Source organism: Crocodylus porosus, unplaced genomic scaffold, assembly GCF_001723895.1.
Source record: "Crocodylus porosus isolate Cpor-Errol unplaced genomic scaffold, CroPor_comp1, whole genome shotgun sequence".
Lineage (NCBI taxonomy): Eukaryota > Metazoa > Chordata > Crocodylia > Crocodylidae > Crocodylus > Crocodylus porosus.
This window is the reverse complement of record NW_017728910.1, coordinates 19,062,789-19,087,195: the sequence shown is the minus strand read 5'-3', so window position 1 is coordinate 19,087,195 and position 24,407 is coordinate 19,062,789. Positions and strand designations below refer to the sequence as shown.

The 24,407-nt window shown below is 45.6% G+C and overlaps 1 protein-coding gene across 1 annotated transcript; it reads left to right on the top strand.

The window, feature by feature from the left end:
• The first annotated feature begins 626 nt into the window (after window positions 1-626).
• ZMAT3 (zinc finger matrin-type 3) lies at window positions 627-18,889 on the top strand. The gene is made up of 6 exons (XM_019532757.1): window positions 627-708; window positions 2,608-2,939; window positions 6,580-6,699; window positions 9,097-9,263; window positions 9,388-9,488; window positions 13,675-18,889. The coding sequence occupies exons 2-6, from the start codon at window positions 2,664-2,666 to the stop codon at window positions 13,884-13,886; spliced, it is 876 nt and encodes a 291-aa protein (XP_019388302.1). The 5' UTR covers window positions 627-708; window positions 2,608-2,663; the 3' UTR covers window positions 13,887-18,889.
• Window positions 18,890-24,407: the final 5,518 nt, after the last annotated feature.

Genomic DNA, 24,407 nt, shown 5'->3' with positions numbered 1-24,407 from the left:
ACAGATCTTTACTGTACCTATATTTGAGGCTTCTTCCTTGGGCTTGATCTTAATAAAGGTCTGTGCTCAGACACCACCAGCCCTGTTGAGATTTTCTCCATCCTGTCTGAAGCTAAAAGGAATTTAGCGAGTCCTGGGGCAGAGAATTCACCATGTAATCCATTAGCCCATCTTTTAGCTGCTTTTGAAATCATTTCCTCCTTCAAAGGTATCTTTGAGATTTAGAGCATACTCTGTCCTTTAGTTAGTCCTTTTCTACCCTGTTCCCTTTTTTCCCTCTTTATTTTCGGTCTTGTTCTCTCTCAATTTTGTTTCAGCTGTTAATTTAATGAGGCTCTTTTCTGTTTTTATGATTTTATTTGAATTTAACTTGAGCAACTGTTTTATTGCTCACACGGCACCTTGACAGGAGAAAATGGCTTTGACAATAAAAGAAACTTCCCAAGGCTTGCGTCTTTATTTTTGGCATGTTTTCAGAGTGTGCACTTGTGTGTGCATGCCTTGTTGTAGCTTTCTTTATTTCTTATTTCTCTCACCAGAAATGCTCAGGAAACTCTAGAAATTTAATGCCTGCAATTTTTTATATTTTGAAAATATTTTTGGCTCCAACTCCACAACTGCTTCCTCATAGATTCAGGGATCTGCTTATAACAAGCCACTTGCAGGACTGGGACCTGACTCTCCAATCAATACCAAAAGACTGTAGAGGTAAAATTTTGAACTGTCCTTAAGTGATTTAGGAGCTTAAGAGTTCCATTGACCCCCCCCCCCCCCCAGTAAGACATGGACTCCTAAGGACTAAATTTTTTAAGGTATTTGGATGCCTCAAAAATACCTATAAGCAGGGTAGGTGCCTAATCCTATTGATTTCAATTGAAGTTAGGTACCCGATCAAGAAAATACTTTTGTAAGACCCAGTGGATGCCTTTCTGCATCTTTGGCTGCCTATACACATGCTTGATAATGTTCTAGTTAGAACGCATCAGAGCAGATGCAGTTAATCAGGTCTGCTCTGTATTCTGAGTAGAACAGCGTGGCCTCGCCGTTATGTGTATTAAGCCCCCACACATTTTAAAATAGCCACGGGGGTACTTTATTTAAACCTCATCAAATTTAGGCTTAGATTAAGTGTCCCATAACCATTTTTAAATGTGGAGACTTAATACACATGACGGTAAGCTGTTTTAAGTAGACGAGCTGCCTGGGAATTTCCCTCTTCCCCCTTCCCACCGACCTCTGAGCATGTGTATAAGCAACCTATGGTACCAAAATGCCTTTAGAAAATCTGGAATCTGAAAGTCTGTTCTGGTTGCTAAGTTACTTTTGACAGGTTTACCTGAGGTATTGGCTATTTTCAAATGTAAACATGATTCATTGCATTTAAACTCCTTCTGCTTAAAGTATACATCTGGCAACCAGGGATTTAATTTTATCTTATAATTTGAAATAGGCCAGATATCAATTCCTGTTTATTGGCAAGTGAGTGCTAATATGATCTTAACAAAAGTGTCTCTGCCTTGATTCATAATCATGTTATTGCTTTGCATTTTCTTAGCAATGTTCATCTCGAGGTTTGTAAATCATGTTAGACATAATTTACAAACGCTAATTAATTGAGCCTCTCCGAACTCCTTGTTGGAAATTTAAGGGGCTTCCTAAGAACTTGGATTAACTTTGAAATAAATTGAATAAGAATGAATATGGGGTAAGCTCCCAATACTAAAAAAAAAAATTAAAATAGTTGATTATTGTGTAGTTTCAGATAGCAAAGATTATCCCACGTGACAGCGGCCACGCTGGGCAGAGATGCCAAGGAGCTAACTCTTAGCCCTTGTTCTAACCACTAGGTAGCATTGATGTGATGCACTTTCATTTTCCTTTTGGGAAAAGTCCATTTTGAAATACTGTCTTAAAGTTGGTATTTATGAGAGGTCTGTTTTGTGTTCGTTGTTCCCAACTTATACAATTGCTTCCAAATGAGGTTTGGTTTCGTTCATGGGACATCCGGTAACGGCACGTATAGTGACATACCTTTATTTCTTATGTGGTGGCTCATTTTTAGACTGTGTGCTCCTCAGGGCAGGCCTGCCCCTTCTAAAACATCTGGAAATGGTTACTTTCCTGGGCCCCAAAATTACAATTGTTTGTGTGTGGGAGCACTGTTTCAGTGAGCTCTGCACAGCTTCACAGTGAGCCGCTGCACAAAAAATGGTGGGCTCCAGGCCCAATATAGTAACAGGCATATGGGAGAAGGATATTTCCTTCTGGAAGCTGAAGCTTCATTTAGCTTATTGAGCAGATATTGCAAATTCTTCGGAGTCTCCTAAAATTTTCAGCGGGAGGCTCTAGCTTTGTTAACAGCTAAGCCTCAGATTTCAATTAGTTTCTCTTGGCATAAAACAGATTTGGGACCAGACTTACTGATGAGCTGCAGCAGCTTTGCCCTGCTCCAGTGAAGCATAAAGGTTGTAAACCTAGGTGAAGTGGGTTGATGGCTGCTATGCTTTGTGGAGGAACGGAAAGCAGCTGCTGTGGTGGTGGTGAGGCTGGTGCCTACTCATACAGGTTTGTACTGCTTATTTGAGCATCTCCGTCTTTCTGGTCTAGATCCGAAGAAGACTCTTCGTCCTTCAGCTGTACTATGCTAGCGGTCCTCCTGGCCAATGGTTGTTTTGCAGCAGGCAGGACTGCCTCCCCATTCTCGTCCTGAGAAGCCTTCAGCTCTTCCTATGTCAGTGGCCACCCGGCCAAGAGCCAGCTCGCCACTGTCCCCGCAGAAATCTCTTGGCCTGGGGCCCTCCTTGCAGCGCACGCAAGAGGACGAGCTTACAAAGGCAGTGGAGCAGGATCCTGTGCTGGAGGAACTATGTAAGCCCCTGTGCTGCAAACTTTGCAATGTCACTTTGAATTCAGCCCAGCAAGCCCAGGCTCATTACCAGGTAAGAGAGCAAAAGGCAACAGCTAGCCCCACAGCTTGTTCCACAGGAAGCCTAGCAGCCTTTTCATGGGTGCTTTGTGATCGCAGAGATCCAGCCTGCCAGAAATGGGAAGTCCTGTGCCAGGACAGAGTTGCCAGACGTGGAGAGGGTGGGAGAAGGGGCACAGATCAAGACCCCCCTTTTGGTTTCCTTTCCAGAAGGGACATTGGATTATGGTCGTTGCAGCTCTACAGGGTCCAATGTGGAGCTCTGAAGCATTTTTTTTACCTTGTTTGGAATTGAGGGTAGAGATGGTTCATCTTTTGTAAAAACATTGCTTTTCAGTGAAATATTAAGTTTCGACCAAAACAACGTTTCTTGTTTGGGTCGAAATGTTTTGAGTGTTTTGCAGAAATACTAGGTAGGAAAACCTGCACATTTTTTTGACCAAAAAAATGATTTTCCAAACAGAAAAATATTTCGGATGTCATTTTTTCGTCACAAAACCCACGCTATTTTAAGGGGGAATTGGAAAGGGGGAAAAAAAAAGAAGAAGAAACTTCCTAGAAGCTTCTCTGGGAAAAATACTTGGTATTTTTCAACTAAATACTTGGTCCAGAAGAGAGCCACACGCATGATTACAGGGCAGGAGAACAGGCTGTATGATGAGAGGCTGAGAGCTATGGGACTCTTCAGCCTGGAAAAGCGCCAGGGAACCTGGTGGCCACCTATAAGTACATCAGGGGTGTGCATCAGGATCTGGGGGAATGCCTGTTCACCAGAGCGCCCCAAGAGATGACAAGGTCAAACGGTCACAAACTTCTCCAAGACCATGTCAGGCTGAATTTCTTTACTGTCCGAGCCCACAAGGTCTGGAACAGACTGCCATCGGAGGTGGTGCAAGCACCTACTTTGGACTCCTTTAAAAGACATTTGCACATTTATCTTGCTGGGATCCTTTGACTCCAGCGGACTTCCTGCCCTTTGGGCGTGGGGGCTGGACTTGATGATCTTCCGAGTTTCCTTCCAGCCCTAATGTCTATGAAATCTATGAACTTACTTTGCTTAAGGCACTGATTCTCAATTTTTTTATACTTGGGGCATTGCTTAATAGACTTGAGGCACCACTTAATAGATTCAAGGCATTCCTCAGAAAATGCCAGCTCATCCTTCTCATTTATTTTTTTGAGTACAGAAGGATATTACAGTAGACCCATTCTTCTGTTGCAAGAACTCAGAAAGATCATAACAGGTCAGACTTCTTTTTGCCACTATGGATTCCTCTCTGAAATCTCTGTATTTATCTTGTTTGGACGCTTAACGACACTACCTTGTGTGACACCCCATGGCACCCTTGAAGGGATCTCGAGGCACTCCATGGTTAAGGCCTTGAAAAGATGAGCTGTGAATGTAATTGTTTTAGGGAACTTCTGGGCTAAAGGAGATGTTTTGAATCATTTGCAGGATTGCCAATTCCAGATGTTTGTAAATCACATAGTAGACCCTCAAAATCATGGGATTGCTTAAAAAATCCTGAGATGAAACAAAATAATATTTTTGTTATTTGTATTTGACTTTAATTTTTTGAGCACTAGCATTCATACTTTCAAGCTTTTCTGTGCAACCATAATGACTAAAAAGGTAAGACATTGGAAATAAAAGCTGCAATTCTTGATTACCAGCTAAATCATGGAATGAGGACTTTTAAATAGAGCATCAAATATCCTGCCTGATACTTGCAATAAAATGTTGAGTTAGTAATTGTGGACCTGTTTCCACAACAGTTTTGGGCTATGCAGGAAACTGATAGGCTTGTTCTCTTCTTTGGGGTAATAAGGACTGTAGAAAAGTTATTCTTGCCTTAAATATACTTTCCCCCCTGCTCCACTTAACATTAAGTTGAATCACATAGGGTGTATCCAGATGTGCATGGATGTTTGGTTGCCTGGGGACAAGTAGTAGTGGTGCACCTTGCACCGCAGCTATTTGTCCCTGGGGAATGCCTGTGCCATGCTTTGGCACATGGCAGGTTACCCCAGGCCGGGTAGAGGAGGCTGGGGCCAGCGCTGGGCTGGCCCCAGCAGCCTTATCTGGGGGCCTCCTGATCCTGCCGGGCAGAGCCTGGCTGGCAGCTGCAGTGCAGCTCCGGGCGGCCCGGCTCCACACTTCGGCGCATGCTGCCCAAGTGTGCACTGCTTTGTTTGTTTAGTTTTTTTCCCTCCTGGATATCTAGAGGTCAAAAAAAAAAATCTGCAGGCAAAAAAAAGAGCAGCTCACACTCGGACAGCGTGCCCTTGCAGCGCAGAAAGCACTGGGCTGTGCTGTATGTGGTGCCACAAACATGCCACATACTGCATGACCGTGCTCGTCTGGACGCGCCCTTAGATGTGTTGCTACTGACCACTAAGCTCTTGGTAACTCTTACATCAAGTGAAATAACACCTTTCTCCTGGACCAAACGCAACCAAGCGTATGACCCGATTCAGTTGAATGAATCTTGTCTGGGATCAGGACTCCCATTACATGAAATGGAGTGTGTTAAATGGCAGCGAGTTTTTTGGCTGGCTTGGATTGGCTGGCTTTTCAACTCTGATGGATGTTACCTTTACTGTGGTTCATGGTATGGGTCACCAAATTTCATCCTTTTTCTCGTGTTTCAGGCTGGTGAGAACATCCTCGTGTGGAACACTCCACTGCTGGCAGTTTCTAGACATGATCATTTGAAGCCGATCATAGGGTTTGTCTGCTTGGGCATTACAGCTCATATAGACAACCTGACCTAGAGTTAAACTGGGTAGTTTTGGTACTGTTGGTAGTGTTGCCATGGTTGCACAGAGCTCAGCGTAGACTAACTGCTTGTGCATTGACTCGGCTTCTTGGGTGGATGCTGCAGCTTTCACTGAGTTGCCATATGGCTGTGGCTACATTGCTAACAGACCCAAGCTAATTTAAAGCAGCGACTAAAACGTGGGCATACCCATAGTCTTGAATTCTTTGCCCCTCCCATATCTATGTATCTATATATTATACACACACACTTTCTAGATATATATAGAAACCTCTCTCTCTCTCTCTCTCTAGATATAGATATAGAGATATCTATATCTGTCTATACACACACACACACACACACACACACACACACACACACACGGTTCCCATTCCACTTACTTCAGATATGTCAAAATACCAGGATGAACTATATCTCGTCTAATTGGCTCCCTATTTTATTTCTTTGTTGTAAGTGTGTGCTGCCCTGTGTTTAGTTTCAAGAGGTTGTAAATGTGCTGTCTGTAGCCTGGTCATGCGTTTTTGGAGTGTGTTTGTAGATTTTTTTTTTTTTTTTTAATAGAACACGCACACATTATGCAAAAAACAAAAGACAAAGGGATGTGTTAATAGGATTAGACTCAATACAGCCCTCTTACTGCATTAGCTTTATGAAAGGGATTTTAAGAAGGTGCCCAATCCTGCCACCTTTGTCAGAGACATTGAGCACCATCCTCTCAGCCCTTCTCAGGATCGGACCCTTTATTGAAGCTGTTACTGTCACGACAGCATTTACATTTCAGCTCTGTAATTCAGTCTCATGCTGCTTGTTGCAGGTGGGACCAGAGTGGTTAATCACCCGCAGAGTGGTTAATTTGAGTTCTATTTCCAGGGGAAAAACCATAGTAAGAAACTTCGGAATTACTATGCTGCGAATAGTTGTCCAGCTTCTGCCAGAATGAGCAATTCAGTTGAGCCTGTCACACCTCAGATTGTCTCCCTTCCAGCTCAGGTAAGGCATGTGCATTAACCTCTATGAGAAGGGTACTTTGATATCACATCGCAGGGCAGGGCAGGTAAGGGTGCTGTTGGGATGGTGCATGCCTGTGACTTCCCTTTAAGCAACTGATACCAACCCCTCCTGAACGCAGGGTACTGACCTCAGGGAAGCGGTGATCTAATTTTGAATGCTAAATCCCGCCCCCAATTCCTGGGTAATTCACACGTGCTGTTCATTATGGCAGTTTAAAGCCCTGGATAAACACAGTAATGTTGTAATGTTGGATTCCTGTGTGTCTGGGTGCCATCCTCTGGCTACGTGGTAGGGCTGTGTGAAGCTTCGGTAGCTGATTCGATTTGGAGGAGATTCGGCCCGATTTGGTGGCTTAATCTCCGAATCAAATCAGGAGACCCGTTAATCTCTCCAAACCGAATCGGAAGCCTCCAATTCGATTTGGAGAGATTCAGCGATTCGGCCACAGGCAGCTTTTATATGGTCCTCGAGGTACATAGAAAAAACATATAAAGCTGTCTCTGTGGCCGAATTGTTGATTCTCCGAATCAGAATTGAATCTTCAGATTCAGATTTGGCCGAATCGAATCGGGACTGTGATCTGAATCGGCGAATCAAATCACTGTTCCCCGAATTGGGCTGAATCTGAATCGAATACTGCCCGCTTTGCACAGCCCTACTACATAGCTCTCTCCCATGCATCCAAGTGAAATTGAGCCAAGATGCCTATGTGAATGTGAAAGAGTTTAGTTTTCTACATCTAGCCATCTCCATGATGGTTGGCAGTCATCAAAGCTTCAGCCTGTAGCCTCAAAAGTAGAGGCTTCTGCCACTCACACTAAAGGAGGAGAGAGAACATTTTTGCCTGAACACAAGTAGCAGGTTATAACACCTAGGGCCATCCACTAGAGGGAGACCTGATCACATGCAAATAAAACCTCATCTGAAGCCTGCTGAAGCGGATGCAAGTCTAGTTAACTTCAAAGGGCCTTAGATCTGCTCCATCCCTTGTACATTATGCGTTATGCCACTTCTCGATTGCTGGAGTGCCTGGTTTGCCTAATTTGAGGAACTCTTCCACAGCAACAAGAAAGCCAAGTGTGAGCCAAAGCATTCCTATTGTATCACGAATGCTGTGGGGTGATGGGTTTGTGTGTCTAGCAGCACATATCAAAACAGAGGCTGAAAGAACCACACTTCAGAAAATGTGACACTGACAATGTGGCTGATTGAAGTATCTTTTTGGGAAGCACCATGTCGTTAGTGACATACAGAAGGTCGCTGCCCCATCAGTCTGCAGTCTAAGCAGAAAGACCATATGGCATCCAGTAGTGCATCAGGAGTTCATGTGCTGCTGTGGGGCAGGGCCATCCCTCCAGTCTTAGGCCCCCCCACTACAGAAAGGATGTGGACAAATTGGAGAGAGTCCAGTGGGGGGCAATGAAAACGGTTAGGGAGCTGGGGAACAGGACTTCTGAGGAGGGGCCCAGGGAACTGGGCTTATTTAGTCTAGAGAAGAGGAGACTGAGAGGGGTTTTAATAGCAGCCTTCAACTGCCTGAAGGGCGGTTCCACAGGGGATGGAGCTGGACTGGTCTCAGTGAGGGCAGATGACAGAACAAGGAGCAATGGGCACAAGTTGCAGCAAGGGAAGTTTAGGTTGGATAGTAGGAAAAACTTTCCCACTAGGAGGGTAGTAAAGCACTGGAACAGGTTACCCAGAGGGGTAGTGGACTCTGCATCTTTGGAGGTTTTTAAGACCCAGCTGGACAAAGCTTTGGCTGGGATGATGTATTTGGGGATGGTTCTGCTTTAAGCAGGGGGTTGGACTAGATGACCCCCTGAGGTCCCCGTCTAACCCTAATTTTCTATGACTCTATGAAATCTGCCTACAGGTCTCCTGCTATCATGGGAAGGTGGGAGAGGGGAAGTCAGATGTTTTGGCACCACTGTTGACTGTTTTCTCTGCAGCCTGAGAAGGGCTCTTAGGTGGGCGAGGTGTGCTGGAAGTGCAGAGTGCTGCGGACACAAGGAGGAAGCTGCTTTTATATTTTCAGCAGACATCCGTCTGTACTGTGAAATAACCTTTCTGTGCAGAGTGGGAAGCCAGGAGCAGTTAAGCCATGACTGTGAGGAAGCTGGAAGGGAGAGCAGGAAGCTCTGGAGCCAGTGTACTGGTGCAGGTTACTTTAGCTTTTAGGAAATCTGCAGACCCTCCACAGTTCCTTGCTGGTGCCCTGGAATGATTTGGGGAGCCGTGTGTAGAGACCCTTGTTGGGTGCTAACCCTAGCTTTTCCACTGGCTTGCTCGGTGAGGTCACCATTAGGTTCAGCATGGCCCTGTTCTGTCAAAGCATAAGCCCTGTTCATATGATGCTTTCCCTTCCTTTGCTGCTAGATGGGCTCTTCTAAACCGGGCGGCCGAGTGATCCTGGCCACGGAGAACGATTACTGCAAGCTTTGCGATGCCTCGTTCAGTTCCCCAGCTGTGGCCCAGGCTCACTACCAAGGAAAGAATCATGCCAAGAGGCTCCGTCTGGCAGAAGCGCAGAATAACTCATTCTCGTAGGTATTGCTCAACCTTTACCTGAGGCCGGTCAGAACGTGTGTGGCTGTGACGTTGGCAGTCTCTGTTAATACATCGCAAAGGGATTTAAAACAGAGCTGCGTGTGTTTGTTTCACCTTCAGGGAGACGTCAGATGTGGGCAAGCGGCGGGCACGGAAAGAAGGGAACGAGTATAAGATGATGCAGAATAGAAGAAATGTGTACACAGTTCAGAACAACACAGGTACCCCATGTGCACTTGCATCACAACTCACATGGCCACTACCACAGAATGAATGCTGCCTGTACATGTGCTGGTTGGCGTTGTAATTAGTACACATTGGAGCAGCCTTGATTAATCTGCAGCATCGCCACAGCATCAAGTGCATTAAGCCCCTGTGTGTTTTTTAAAATGGCTGCAGGGGCACTTTAACTAAACCTTGTTGAATGAGGTTTAGATAAAGCATCCTCCAGCCATTTTTAAACGCATGGAGGTTTAATACATGTGACGGTGGGGTGTTTTAATTGGAGTAGCTACCCAGGAACCACTAATTAACCCCTTCTACCTCCCTTCCTACTCCCAACCTCCAAGCACGTGTATAGGTCGCCATAGATTTTTAGTTTCTCCTATATCCAGCTTCCACTTGTCCTTGTAGAGGAGGTTAGAGAGCCAGTCGTAGTGCTTCCATTCTGTACTGGTCTTGACCTCAGCATAAGGGACTATGCAGCAGTGGAGTAGTAGAGCTACACACAGCCATGGCATCCCAGTATACCCCCAGCACATCTCTTTCTCTGCTGGAATGCCCTCCATGCTGATACCAAGGTGCAGGTGCTGATACCAAGGTGCAGGCAGCAAGCATGGGAGCTGTCTGAGAAGCTCTCGGTTGGCCAGCTACAGCCAGCATCCAGCTTTTTCATATAACTTGAGAGATGCAACAGTGCCAGGCTGGAATAGGAGATCTGGCCCACTGTCTATTAAGCACTTGGAAGGTTTAAGGGGAAAGTCAGTGTATAATCCTATTATCAAAACACAGACCAGATGATCTCACTCAAGTAAGGCTACCAACTGGCCTTAGTAAATGAGGACTAATAGACTGAGAGCTAGCTTTGACCTCATCCTCTTGGGTTTGAATTGCAGGCTCTCTGCCTATAGACATGGCCCTGCTCATGTACCTCTGATGCAGCACATTATCTATTTCCCATGGGATTATCATGCATAATTGTCTCTCTGAAAAAATGACTCTTGGGGTAGGCCTGGGGGTGTGAAGGCAGGGAGCAGTGGAGACCATTCCCTTTCATCTACATATCCCTGCAGGCATGAATTTCTTCTGGGTCCACTGTGTGGTTTCTGCTTCTACCAGTGCTGCTTAGGGAAGAGAAGGCAGTAGAGGCCTTGGTTGTTCATGCAGGCAGATATTAAAGGACCCTTCCTATGGACTCCCAAGCTTCTCTGGTGGGGAAGGAAAAGACTCCTAGGACTCTTTGGCTGAGAGGCCTTTGTAAGGGAAAATTATGTGGAGGACCTCCCTGAGATTTCCCTTTGATCCTTGTTTCTCACTGCAGGGCAGGCAGCCTCTGGAAAAACTGCCAGGCCCATGGGTTATGCATAGGAATGTATTAAAACAGTGGTTCTCAACCCATGGGTTGCGACCCAAAAGTGGGTCGCAAGAACATTGTAAAGGGTCATGGGGAGTCCCAGGGAATTGGAGCCTGCACAGGGAAACCATGCAACACTGGCAGCCTGGATGGAGCTGGCATGTAGCTGGAAGCTTGGTGAGCAGGCAGCATTGAGAGCAGCCCCAGGAGTTGGAGGAAGGGAGGGAGGAGGCCGGATGCAGCAGCCAGAGGAGTGGGGAGAGAGAGAGACTGTGTGGGCCGGGGTCAGGGAGTTGTGGGTCATGGATAGTGGCAAGCCGATAATTATGCTAATGGGACCCAGTGTGAAAAAGGTTGAGTACCACTGCATTAGAAAGCCGGGCTCAGTGGGTCCATGAGCCTAGGTCTAAGGATGGTGTCAAAAAAGTCAAAGCCCTGTGCAAGAGAGACAGTGCACCCTCCAGTCCAGCATAGCTAAGGCACCTTATTTTCTATAGCCAGTGGTGCACAAGGGAGGGGCGTGGATAGCATCACATCTGGATGCTTTTTATTCCACAGCCCCAGTGACACGGGTTATGCATTTCCAGCTGGATCTACTTTGGAGTGGTGTTCAGCATTAAGCGCCAAGCAGGGCTGAGGTCTCTGGACTGGTGGAAAACACTGCTGCCCTTTAAGTGCCCAGGAACGGTAGAAGGGGTGCAGACCAAACTGAACAACCCTATCTGTATTATTGTAACAGCAGTGGCTGAGCAGGCAGCCGTTCTCGGCCTAGGGTGGGACAGAGGGTTGCAGTCGCTACTCCCGCAGCAGAGTCTTCTGCCATCGCTCAGTCCTTTTACCTGAGCTCTGGGCAGATAGGGCTGCTCTAGGGGGGATGGGAGGGAATTCACAAAGAAAAAGTGAATCGCAGCGTGGAGGCTTTGTCTAGCTCTCATGGACCCCACCTGTCTGCTTGGTTTTGCTCCTCTTAGCAGGGGAAGTTGTCAGGTTTGTCAGCCTGTTCCTGAGTTCAGTTTCTCAGATAGTATCTTAATTTGCCATCTGCCCTGCTCTATTGCTGCTTTAAGGGATGGCAATCTTGTGCCCTCTTTTCTTGGCAAGGGGCCCAGCTTTTTTACTCCTATGGTACCACATCAACCTGCAATGATGCTCACACTGCCTAGTATGATAAAGGCTAGCCAGCCTCCAAGGCCATCTGTGCTTAATGTCACTTTCTCAGGTGTTTCAGACATGGATTTTGCACAAACCCAGGACAAAGAAGGGTTGTTTTCTTGCTTTGGTGATGCAGAAGAGCACCTAGATGTCATGTAAAATCCTATATAAAGAACTTTTGGTCTAGGAACAGGCAGAAATGCTGAGCTGGGGCTGCTTTGCCCGACCATCAGTGTCCCCAGAAGTTCTCCCAGTTCAAAGGAGCCTGCACCCAGTGCAGAGAAAGCCCTAACAGTGACACAGAAACATCTAGGGCAGCGTTTCTCAACCCGTGGGTCGTCACCCAAAAGCAGGTCACAAGGTATATGAAAGGGTCGCGAGCAAACTTTAAAAATGGATCAGCAAACCTAAGGGAGAAAATGTGGGAAACTGTGGCTTTTCCCTTGTAGGCTAGCAGAGCTCCAGCCTGCGAGAGGCTGCTTGGGGTCCCCTATGCCCCATACACCCACCCCTGTCCCACACACTAGGGTGGGAGGGGGGCCTGGGGGGCAGCAGGGCAGGAGTGAGGAGCACTGGGTCAGGACTGCCTATCAATGTTTACAAATGGGTCCTGGTACAAAAACAGGTGAGAACCACTGCTCTAGGGCATGGCAAAGCAGGGACAGTGGAAGCCTTCTGTGGGTAGATGGGGTATGTTGATAGCAGACTGGAAGTAGAAAAAGGTAGTTCAGGGACACGAGGAGAAGTAGCCAAGGCAGATCTGAGTTCTGATGATTCCCAGCACGGCATGCGCAGGAAGAAGGATTCCTATAGCTGCTTGAGTTTGTCCCTGGACCCTGCCCAAACAAGGGGCGAGTCAGCCCCTTAGTTTTGTATCAGACCATTTAGAGTAGTGTGTGGCCCAAGTTTTTTGTGTTTTCATTGCTATTTATCATGTAATAAGCACTCATTAGCTAAAACATATTCCCCTGGTATGGCATAGCTTAATCTGATCTTTTTGGAATGATGTTGGTTAATGAGAGAACACTTTTTTTTTTTTTTAAATAATTCCTTGTAATATCTTCTTATCATAATGGCTTTTAATTAAGAAATCAGGAGGTTATTCTGATCAGAAAGCTGCCTCTCCTGCTGAAATAGGCTTCAGTGATGCAGGATGTTTTGCAGAAGTCCTCGGTGACTTAGGCTCTTAAATCCCATTTCCAAAAGTGACCTAGGCACTTAGGAGCCTGGGCCCCATTGACTTAAATGGGAGTTAGGCACCCAGCCATCAAAAATATCCTCGGGTACCTTTGTAAAGCCCGTTTTGAGCAGTTAATCACTTCTGAAAATGGGCTTTTAGCGCTTAAGTCACTTAAAGCTGCAGGACAGCTTTTACCCAGAGTTGCTTTTGAGCATTTTACTCATAATCCTTAGCTCTTGTCTACACTGCCTCTGTGCTGCACCTAGGAGTGTTGCCGAGAAGCCCACGTGCCCTTGTGTGCGAAACCCTAGAAATGAGGCCGTGTAGCTGCATTGAGCGTATGGCAATAAGTTACAGGGTAGGAGCGGGCACTGGTGGCAGCTTGAATGCAAGGCCCGCTTCATGGTGGCGCTCCCAGGTGTGGCATGGAAGCAGTGCCAACGGGCCCTGTGAAATGCTAGCCTCCCTCGCTCAGAGATGAACGGACTCTTTGTCTCTGCAGGTCCCTACTTCAACCCCCGTTCGCGCCAGCGCATCCCTCGTGACCTCGCCATGTGCGTCACCCCGAGCGGCCAGTTCTACTGCTCCATGTGTAACGCGGGGGCCAGCGAGGAGATGGAGTTCCGGCAACATTTAGAAAGCAAACAGCACAAAAGCAAGGTGTCGGAACAGCGGTATAGGAGCGAGATGGAGAACCTTGGCTACGTACAGTGACATGCCGGCCCCGGCAGTAGTTTGCAGATAGAGCAGCTTGTCTCACCTGCTGTTTGCCACATGCCCTGCTTTGTGCTCCATTTGATAGGAGTCTGCTCTCTAGCTGTACATGTAACACCTGCAAACGTAATGGTATGGTTAGGTTTCTTTTATATCCTAGTTGGCAGGAGTGTGCTCTGCAGGACACCAAGTGTTTTTAATGTTCGTTTGCTAGTTCTCTAAGGCTCTTTGTTGCATTGAGAGGGGGACAGGGACCCCTGTTTTCCTCAGCGCCCTTTTGCATGAGTGTGCAAAGCCCAAGAAGCACTAGGTCTGCTGTGGTTCTCCCGCGTGGGCAGGGCAGGTGAGAAGGCTGCACCCTTTGTCACGTGCCTGGAGTTGTGCACCACAGCATTTCTCAACAGTAAGTGGTTCCTGGACAGCTTGGAGGTGAGGCAGTAATGGGGCCTGCAGATGTGTGGCCTAGCTGCATTCCTTATCTAAAATTCCCTGTGAAGGGAAGTGTAAGAGGCTGCAGCCCCCGGTATAGCTTATAGCATGTTCTTACTGCACTCTGCTCTTGCAGGGGCTGTCAAGAGGTGGTACATACATTGTCTGCAGGGGTGGGTTTTGTTTGCCTCACCCTCACGTACACCAGTCAGACCTCAAAGCTACTGAGGATTTTACTCTCGGATTTGAAATAGGAGAGTAGTTGATCTGCCACATCAACAGAGATTTTTTCCGCCATTGGCCAGCTACCAGTGAGGAAGGATCTTCTGTTGGTGACAGACTTTGCCATGCGGGAGCCACTGGGTTCATTATGCACCTGGGTGAAAATCACCCACAGGAGGAGGGGGGCTTGGGGCCCAGAAAGCAAAGAAGCTAATCAGAAAAGAGTTTATCTAATTAGAGTGACATTTCCTGGCAAAGAGGTTGCTGCTCTGGCCCCACATAGGGCAGCAGTAGAGGGTGCAATGGAAATGGTTTGGGGAGCAGCCATGGGCCCCGTACATCTTATTAGATTGATGCAGAGGCTGAAAGGTGGAGAAGAGGGCATTAGCTGCAGACAGCCAGGGTATCCACAGCTAAATTTCCTGGAGTTTGGAGAATAGATTTCAGCCGCCTCCGCTTCTAGTTGTTCACTGACATTAAGCCTGAGTGACATTATACAGTTGACATGAAATTCACCTCTGGAGTAGAACTACTTGTGTTGGGCATATTTTTTTCTCTTTCTTCCACCCCCAATGTCAGACTTGGCTTTCCTTTATCTTCCTTTCCTGTGAACATCAGCATCTTCAGGTTTGCCTACATGTGAAGGTTAATTCAGAATAAGGCAGGATGTCAATTCGCAGCCGTTCCTGAGCTAGCTCCATGTTTGACGGCTCTTATTTGGGAAAAAGAGTATCTGCACATGCTGTGAATCAGGAGTGGTTAATTGTGAATGACTCTCCTGTGTAGGCAAGCCAAGAAAGGCTTTTATTTTAAGTTTAGTAATGCTGGGGAAGGTATAATGAAGAAGGTTATGTCTGTGCCAGGCTGCCATTCTCTTCCCTGACACTTGTGGTGAATTTGCTTATGCCAGTCATGCTTTATAGCATTCATAAAAGACAGACTGCATTGGTTTCAGGGTCAGCACGTACTGTGCATATTTTGCTGTTCTGGGTCTGATTCAGAGCTGCATCACTCCTTTGATTTGAGTGGCAGGGGCCATGGAGGGTGTGAAGGGTACCTCATACCTTGCTCTCTGCTCCTAGAAGGCAGCAGGTCAAATTCAAACCTGATGTAATTCCACCGACTTCAGTGAAACATCACCAGGGATGAATTTGGCTCACTGTGCACCATGTTGCGGACAGTCTTTTTGTCATCAACCGTATCCATTTCTTGTTGCCTGCATTCTGGCTTTAAAAACAGAGTGTTTCTGTTCATCTATTTTGTTCACAACACAAAAGCTTATAGCACTTGCACATTCAGAAGTAAAAGCTGTCCCCTCACAAGCTGAGGAACATGCCAGCTACGTTGACATCCTGTATGCGACTATACTCCATGAGGAGGAGAATCAAAGTGGCCATCTCCTGTTCCTTTCTGGTTAATGTTATAACGTGGTAACAGATGTCCTTGTGTACAGGGCCTACCCCTGGTCCTCTGTGCTAAGTCGCAGTAAGCAGATTTTGCACAGGGGACCTTGCTGAGTGGGAGCGGACAGGATCCCAGGAATCGGAGCACAGAGCTGCTTTTGCAGCACATGCATCTGCTCTCCCCGTGCTTGTGACTAGGCCCCTGTCATGCCCTATTTCCAAACTTTTTCAGAGAAAGCGACTCCCTTGGGTGACCTCTTTTCAACCCGTTCCCCATGCATACAGTGACACCAAGGCTTCACCCCTACACAAGGGTGTCGGGCAGTAGATGAAACTTAACCCTGTTGCCTCCCCACAACAATTGCTGCACTGTGGCAAACTGCCCATTTACTATAGATGAAAGCCCAGTATGTCCATTGCTCATTAGGCTGCAATGCTTCATAAAGTGAGAGTGGGGGCAGCCCTGTGTTGGTATGTTGTCTAGCCCAGAGCTTGGGGCCAAAGAGGAATTTTTCCTTATAGGATATTGTCTAGTTTCAAATGTCCACTACCTCCTTGGGAGTTTTCCCTTCTAGCCCAAATCCCAGCAGTTCCCTTACATCCATCCAGTTTTCTGTATCGGGACACAGGAATGAGTGTTGTGATCCTGAGAAGTCCAATACCCCCACCTTTCTTCTGCCCCTGCTGCTTCCTTGTGTGATGTAGGGACTGGGACTCAGCAACAGCAGCAGGCATGACAAGTCTCCCAGGCAGGAAGCAAGGCAGCCCTAACTGGGAGGAAGCGAGGCATACTGGGACACTCTTGATCTCTGCAAGGGTCCTGATGTGGCCTTTCCCAGAAGCAACCAAAGACTGCCTCCCCAACTACAGCACCCCATAGTGGTTCCCCCTTAACCCAGAAAATGGCTAGTCACAAAGTTGTAAAACACTCCCACCTTTCTAATAGATTAAGGGTTGAAACCAGCCCAAAATAGGTAGGATTCTGACTATAGTTTATTAAACTAATTATGTATATAGGGATTCAGAATGCTTGAGGGGAAACTCATCCTGGTATAGCTACACTCAGAAATGGGCAGAGCCTGAAAGTAAAATTACAGGCATGGTACCTTATAGACCCCTGCAAAACTTTGATTAGTTTATTTCTTGGGTTAACCGCCACCCCCCCCCCCCCAACAATAAGGGCTTTTGTGAAGCTGTCACATTGGCCAGTAGATGACCTTTGCTGCTAAGAAAAAATAATCAGTGTGTTTGTATTTATTTTACTGTGCTGACCACTAGCAGCCTTGTGGCTATATACGGCTTTATCCTATGGGTTGTTTTTGTTTAACTAGAAAGACCTACGTCGCACTTTGCTCTTGAATCAGAATAAGTATTTATTATATCTGTGAACATGTTTCCCCCCATTCCCTCCCCACATATTTATTTTTTTTTCCCTTGACACACAAAATAAAACCAATCCTTTGTTTTCATGTCAAAATTTGGGATTTGCCTTCAGCTCACTCTTAAATCTTCAGTTCACTGATACTTTAAACACATACATGGCTTTCATACCAGTTATGAACATTTATTTTAAGGCAACCAGTTTATTTTAAGGAAACCAGTACTTGGGATCCATACAATTTATCTGGAATAAGAAAGAGGTCCTATTTTGTTTGTATAAAGCATTAGATATTAAATTGCATTATGTATTAACAAGCAAATGTATTATCTTTATCACTTGATATGGGGCTCTGTGTGGCTGACGGTAACCTTACTGAAAATCTGAAGTAGCCTTCTAACTTTGGGGGAGTTACTCTGGGATTATACCCAGGTTAACATGAGTAACATTTTCTCCACAAGGTTTTATTTTTTTATTACATGCACACTATAGGGCATTATATGCAGATGTGATTCCTAAGCACTGATGTATATTTTGGCTTACTCACGTACGCTTGATAACATGCAAGAAATCCTGCAGTCATATTACTCAGGCAAAGCTCCTGTTGATTGAAAGGGAATGTTACCTAAGTAAGAATGAATGACATGTCTCTCTTCTTAATATATCATATTAGCTGTTTCCAGACAAAGCAGGCTGCTAACTATCATGTCTGTCAATCCTACCTTTGATTACAACTCTCTGTGCTGGTTTTGCTTTGTTGAGAATGTTTCCTTTGCTCAGTAAGTACTTGGTCCTACTCCAATTCAGACTGGTGGGGAAGATCTCACGGACTTCAGTGGAGCAAAATCAAGACCTGCGACATTTCAGGAATTCTTCCATGCTGATGTCTTGTCATGTATATGTTTTTTATGTTTGTATATACAAGGATGCTCTGGATGAGGAAGATATATCTATGAATGTTCAAGATGGCTCCAGAAGAGCTATTATGACAACTGGGAAAATCCATGCGTTCCCAGGAATAAATTAGCACAGGGGACTGAACAATCCTGGACTCAATCCAGCTCTCATTCAAGTTGATGTCTAAACTCCCTTTGACTTTGCTGGGTCAGGGTTAAGTGTGGTCTGCATAAAATTGGAAGTAAAAATAAAATCTGCTTTCAGATAATGTGGGGTTAGACATTAGCCTCAGGAATCCTTTTCTGGCTATGAGAAAAAAACCATGGAGGTTTTATGTATGGACTACATATATGTATCTGTATATGGAATAAGACATATGCAGCAAAAGGCAGAATTACAGACATTTCAAAGATGAAACACAAAATACTGTTTGTGGATAGATAATCTGTTTTCAGTCCATGCTGAAAGAGGAATTGATTAAGTTTGCTTCCTGCATCTGTCTAGCGGCATCATTTGCAAATGCTTTGAATGTACTTCATCCGGAGCCTTCTTGTCAGATTGGTTTTGTACATTTGTCCTTCTTTTTTTTTTTTATTGTACTAAATCCCGCAAGGGAATAGTCAATGGAAATGAACCTTTTCTTCACTACACAATAAATCATCTTGCTCTCACCATTCTGCCACTTTGGTATTTTGCTTTTGCTATTGTGGGTAAGGAGGCTAAAATGTGCATGCCTCTAAACGGGTTTCAGCCTAGCAGAGGAATTACAAGCGATTTGAGACTGACTGTTGAATTTGTGCACATCAAAGGCCTGACTATGTATGGCACTGATTCCCTTCTGATGGATGCTGAATGGTTTTGTCTGCTAGGTCTGGTTCTGTCGTGGGTCCTCCCATCCAGCCTCTTTGGCTTCAGAAGCAGTTGATGGTGTTCAGCATCTTGCAGGATGGTGCTGACTTAAAAATGGCATTTAAAGGCCTGGTTTTTGGGAACTGGCTTATAGGCATAGATATATGTATTATACGGGGTCAATATGGGCAGCAGGAGTTATATGGATTTCTAAAGAGCTTGGGGGACGCACACGTAGCTTCTCCTGGCTCTGAAAGCAGACTGGCTGTCTAGCACAAGGCCAACAGATGGACACAGCCCGAGAATGAAGCGGGGCGTGCCATAACACGAGACCACAGCCTTCAAAGCAGATGGATTCCTCAATACGACAAGGACACAGTTCGTGTTATGGGACAGGACAGTACATACTTTTTTGGTTCCCAGGCTCTAAGTGACACCAGCTACAAGTCCCGGTTTTGAGGGAGCAGACCAAATTAGGAGAAGGCCTGGAAGGCTTCATGGACGTGTGACCACAGAGAGACAGCCACCCAGAGAGACCCACGGATGAAGAGTCATCTGGGGTCATCAATGGGGATGGAGAATACTAAAGCAGACTTGAGATTAACAAATGGCCCCACCTGTCCCTCCTCTTCCTCCTGGTTCCTCCCTTTGTCCCATCCCTCCCTGTCCCTCCTCATCCTCCCTGAGAGGGGTCCCCATCCCTGTCCCCTGGGAAGGGTGCCTAAGGCCACCATGGACTGAGGGCATGCCAGCAGCCTGTCCCATGCACCACACTAGAGGGGGGTTGTGTGCCTTGGCATCTCAAATCCAGAATACTGACACCTAAGAGAGAGCCTCAGAGTGGAGCCTGCATCCTGACCAGATGTACTTTGACTCGGATGACAGCCCTAGGATTGGTAGACATAGAATTGCTTGGGTGTTTGTCTTGTTGCTTTTTTGTTCTTACTCTGTAGCAATAAATTTGTCTATTATCAACTGGCAGGTGGTGTGGTCAGTTTGAGGGTTGTGCCTGCCCAGAACAAAGGTATAAGGACTAGATTCCTAAAATCCGGTATCAACAGGTGGGAGCCAAAATTATTGGGAAGACCTTTACATCCCAATATGCCTTCCTTGAGATTGGACATGTTCAACTGGGAGATGAGAATAAGCATGCAAAGGTGGAGTGGAATATTGCGTGGCGATTAAGCCTTTGAAATGGTTATTAAAATGCTAGGATATGCTAGGCCTGATTTATACATACATCTTTTTTTCTTTTTTTTTACCAGGGTATAGACCTTCAGAAAGACTGATTCTAGCCTCATAAGCACCACTTTATATGTATATCTGAGTTTCCTAAACCAAGAGTATAAAGTTAAGTTCACGCTTACACCATTTCCTAAACAGGAAAGATTTCCTGCTTAAAGTGCAAGGTCCTTCCATGGCAGCCTCAATAAAGCCCTTGAAAGGTGTAACAAGGTGTTAGGAGAAATACAACAAGTTGCAGGCCTCTGTTCTCAGCGGGAAGGCACCATATTCACACCTACCTCCCTAGATCTTATTCTCAGAGGTGAGTGACTCAGTATGGAGAATTAATGAGACAGCCCCTCGGCTCAGGGAGATATTGCTGTGGGCAGATCTTGCCAGTGACTGGGTTACACCTGTTGGACATTTTCCATCCCTGGCTAAATGCTCAGAATTCACTTTTCATGCATTTTCCCAAACAAGGTGGGAATTACAAAGAAGGGTTAATAACAAAGACAACAGAGATGTGGGCTTGGGTGGTTTCATTTCAGCATTATGATCCTGTGTTTATCTATTACCTGAAAACGCATTCACGTAGTCTTACCAAAAAACTACTGCCTGTGATCGGCCAATCATGCTTCCACTGAAGTCGGTAGGAATTTTGTCACTGAACCACACACTGACGCTCGTTCCAAAGTTTGTCTAGCGACTGAATTGTAATGCAGCCCCCATTTTTCTGGAAGGCTTTGCTGATCTAAGGAGGGCTTTCTGGAGTTCATTCCAAGGAGTGAATGGGCTTCACGGCAATCAACCTGGAGGTTGCGTGGGATAGCTTCCTTTCGTCCATATTCTTGGGGTAAGATACGGAGCATGCATTTCGGGCACGTAGTCTGCTGTGCACCTCCCCTTTGTAGCCAGTGGATTATCATGGACTCACTGAACTTGTCTTTGACCTGACAAAGACCCCTCAACACTGCTTCTGCTGGAGAGGCTGCTGTGAAGTCCCCGTGTGTCACATGCAGTCAGCTGCTGAATACCTCTTGGGCTTCTTTGCATCCAGCTGTTCATCTAGAGCGGGCAGTGAAACGGTGGCAGTACTGCTGTGATCTGCTCCCCCCCCCGACCAGGCTAAGCAACTCCTTTTCATTAGTGTTAATGACACACTACAACTGGATTTGTGTATATTCTTGATAGAAAATAAAATTCTGAAGCATCCTGGCTACAAGATAACGTTATCATCCAAGCACAAATTCCTCAGTGACTTCCAATTCAGGCAGGAAGTTTTTCCTTTAATTCAAAACCCCAATTAGGACAAAACTCTTCAAAGAGCAGCAAGCCCTCATTACCTGCTATTGACAGTCACTGCAGTCAGATGAATCATAAGGCTCTCCTCTAGCCCTTGCATGCCAGTAATTGCATTTTTATACAAATTCCAGGGCAATTCAGCTTAGTCTTCCTCACTTGCATGCCTACCTAGGCGACTCAGTGCAAAGTCACAGAGTTTTGTAAAATATCAAGTCGGTGAAAGAGAAACGGATCAAAGATGTAGGCTAATTTCTATGCCTTTGACACTTAATATGTTCCCCCTCTTGTGATGCCTGGGCACTTCTCCCCGCTACACGTTATAGATGCAGAAGTGCAGCACAGAGACTCGGGGTGCCTACACAACTTGTGCTGGGCTTTTGAGAAGGGCGCCTCACCTGGCTACTGGGGAAGCTCTGCATTTTCTAATCTAGGAGAGAAGCAGTGAAGGCACCCCCGGGGCATACGTCACTGTACCCCCCCGCATGCTTGCGAGTGGAGTTGGAAGAGTGCTCAGTATAACTTTATCACCTTATTTCAGGGTTTGACACATATGAAGTGAAACTGGTGGGAAAGGGTTCCTTCTCGATGGCACTCCTAGGAGCTCCATGGATTTAGTTGCCCAAGATCACGAGACATTTGTAGCAGGTCTCAGAAATGCCAGTCTAGTGCTCTAATTCCTGGACCATCCTGCACCCCTGTTCCTTCAACAGTATAATTGATTGCAACAGTCCTCTGATTTCTATGATTTATATTACTTTATAAGATGTTGGTAAATCGACTGTGGCATGTATAGGCCAAGACCTAACCATGATGCCATCTCTGCTCTTAAATCTCTGCTGAGAAGTGAAGAGGGGCTGCCAGTTTTATGGAGCATGCAGGTTAGAGAGAGGCAGACTCTGGAGTTTATATTTACTTTATGTACAAATATATATTGTCCCTACTTCTGTTATTCTTTGTTCTAAGCTACAAGATTTAAATATCACTTGACTGATTTGTAAGAGTTAAAAATTATAACCGCATAACATATTATTCAGGGGGCTTAATCCATGCTAGAATTATACCACTTTTTAAGTTGCATAACTGTTTTGTGCCTAATTCACTTATCACACCGATATAAAATAGGAGCAGATCCACCTAAAGTCAGCCTAATTACATCAGTAAAAAGGGAGAAACAGACATTATTTCCAGTATATCATATGGGTCTCTATTGACAGGTGTTTGCTGTGTCTACCAAGGAGCTAAACATGTTAAATCAAGTGTTGCTTTTCATCAGGAGCTCCTTTTTCACACAGGGATATTTTGAATGGAAGAACAAAATCTAGGTTGACAAGAGAAGGATTTAGAGGTTGGGTTGTTTTAGAAAAACTAATATGGGAGCAAAATAAACTGCATATACTGTCATCACAGTGTCTGCAGAATCAGTTGATAGAGGAATAATGCATTTATCTAAAAAAAACAGATACACGTTCACCTAACTGAATCAGACCGACAGCATTCCTAATTTTACATCAGCCTGTCTTGCCTCTAGATTTTAAAAGATAAAGTCTATGACAGTGGTTTGCAACATTTCTGGACTTGAGGCACCCCTCAGGGGACTCAAGGTACCCAACCATGACTTTTGGGAATTGGTTTTTGAAACTGAGTGCTGCTCAATTTATATATTACAGTGCTTACGTTCCTACACAGGGACTGAACAGCAGGTTTTCCAGGCAGGGATAAGCCTGAGCCTGGCTTATCAGCTTATTTTATCTCCTTACACCTCACTTATCTCATAACACCTTGTAGCACCCTTCAAAGTATCTGGCAGCACCCTAGGGTGCCCTGGTACCCTCCTTCAGAAACACTGGTCGAGGGGTCACTAGGAACTCACATGGGAAAATTTCTGTGTTTCTGTAACTATGGAAAATTAAGCATTAATGCCCGGTATTTGCGGGAGGTTATTAAAAGAAATACTGATGATGTGGGGATATTTTTTTAAATCTTGGAGTTAAAATTGACCATACTAAATGAATGTAGCCTTTTAGAGTTGATTGAGATATCGCAAAAGTAGGAAGTTGGTAAGAGTTATGGTAAAAGGCCATTTGCAAGTTGCTGTTTAAGAAAACCATCTAAATGATTATTATCAGTTTCCCATCAGCAGCATACTGGGCTACAACTAGGTAATGGCCAAAGTATGACATTCTTGAGTGTTAAAAGACAAATGGATTTTGTTGGGGAAAGATGTCAAGCATCTTCAAATCCCATAGCAGTGAATAGTACTCAAAACCTTGCAGGACCAGCTATGTGATTGTGGCTTTCCCAATTCAGACCTGGTGTAAAGGGGTGCATATCCGTTTGTTTCTTTGAGGTTGTACTTGGCTATACCAGATTTGAATATGGCCCTTTGTGCCTTCTCTTTATCAACCTAGTGCCTGTCACCTTGGGATCCAACGGCCAGAAAAATGGCCTATTCAATGGACACTCTCCTTTAACTAACACCTGTGAATATTCACTTTACTTTCATTTAAGGATTTATTTTAGGTTTACATCAGGATCGGAAATCGTAACACTGATTGACAATGAATAAGAGAGTTTTTTTGGCCTTTCTCCAACTTCCAAGTTGATTGTTTTAAAGCAGCTGTTTTCAAACTCTGGAGTGTGCCCCCGAAGGTTGTGAAGAAACGTTTGGGGGGGGGGCGCAATGCAGGGGGGGCGCAAGCAAGAAGTTTGCAAGGAGCTGGCTCTGCTGCAGCCCTCTTGGGAGATGCAGGGGCAGGGAGGCCCAGACAGGCTCTGCCAATGGGCTGCTGCACCTCCGGGAGCCTGGCACGGTAGGCA

What these genes read in the sequence shown, in the direction of transcription:
- ZMAT3 (XM_019532757.1), top strand. Translation starts at nt 2,664, where the DNA reads ATGGTTGTTTTGCAGCAGGCAGGACTGCCTCCCCATTCTCGTCCTGAG. An exon ending in AAGCCCAGGCTCATTACCAG is followed by an intron (nt 2,940 to 6,579) that starts GTAAGAGAGCAA and finishes TTCTATTTCCAG; the next exon opens with GGGAAAAACCATAGTAAGAA. An exon ending in GCGCAGAATAACTCATTCTC is followed by an intron (nt 9,264 to 9,387) that starts GTAGGTATTGCT and finishes TTTCACCTTCAG; the next exon opens with GGAGACGTCAGATGTGGGCA.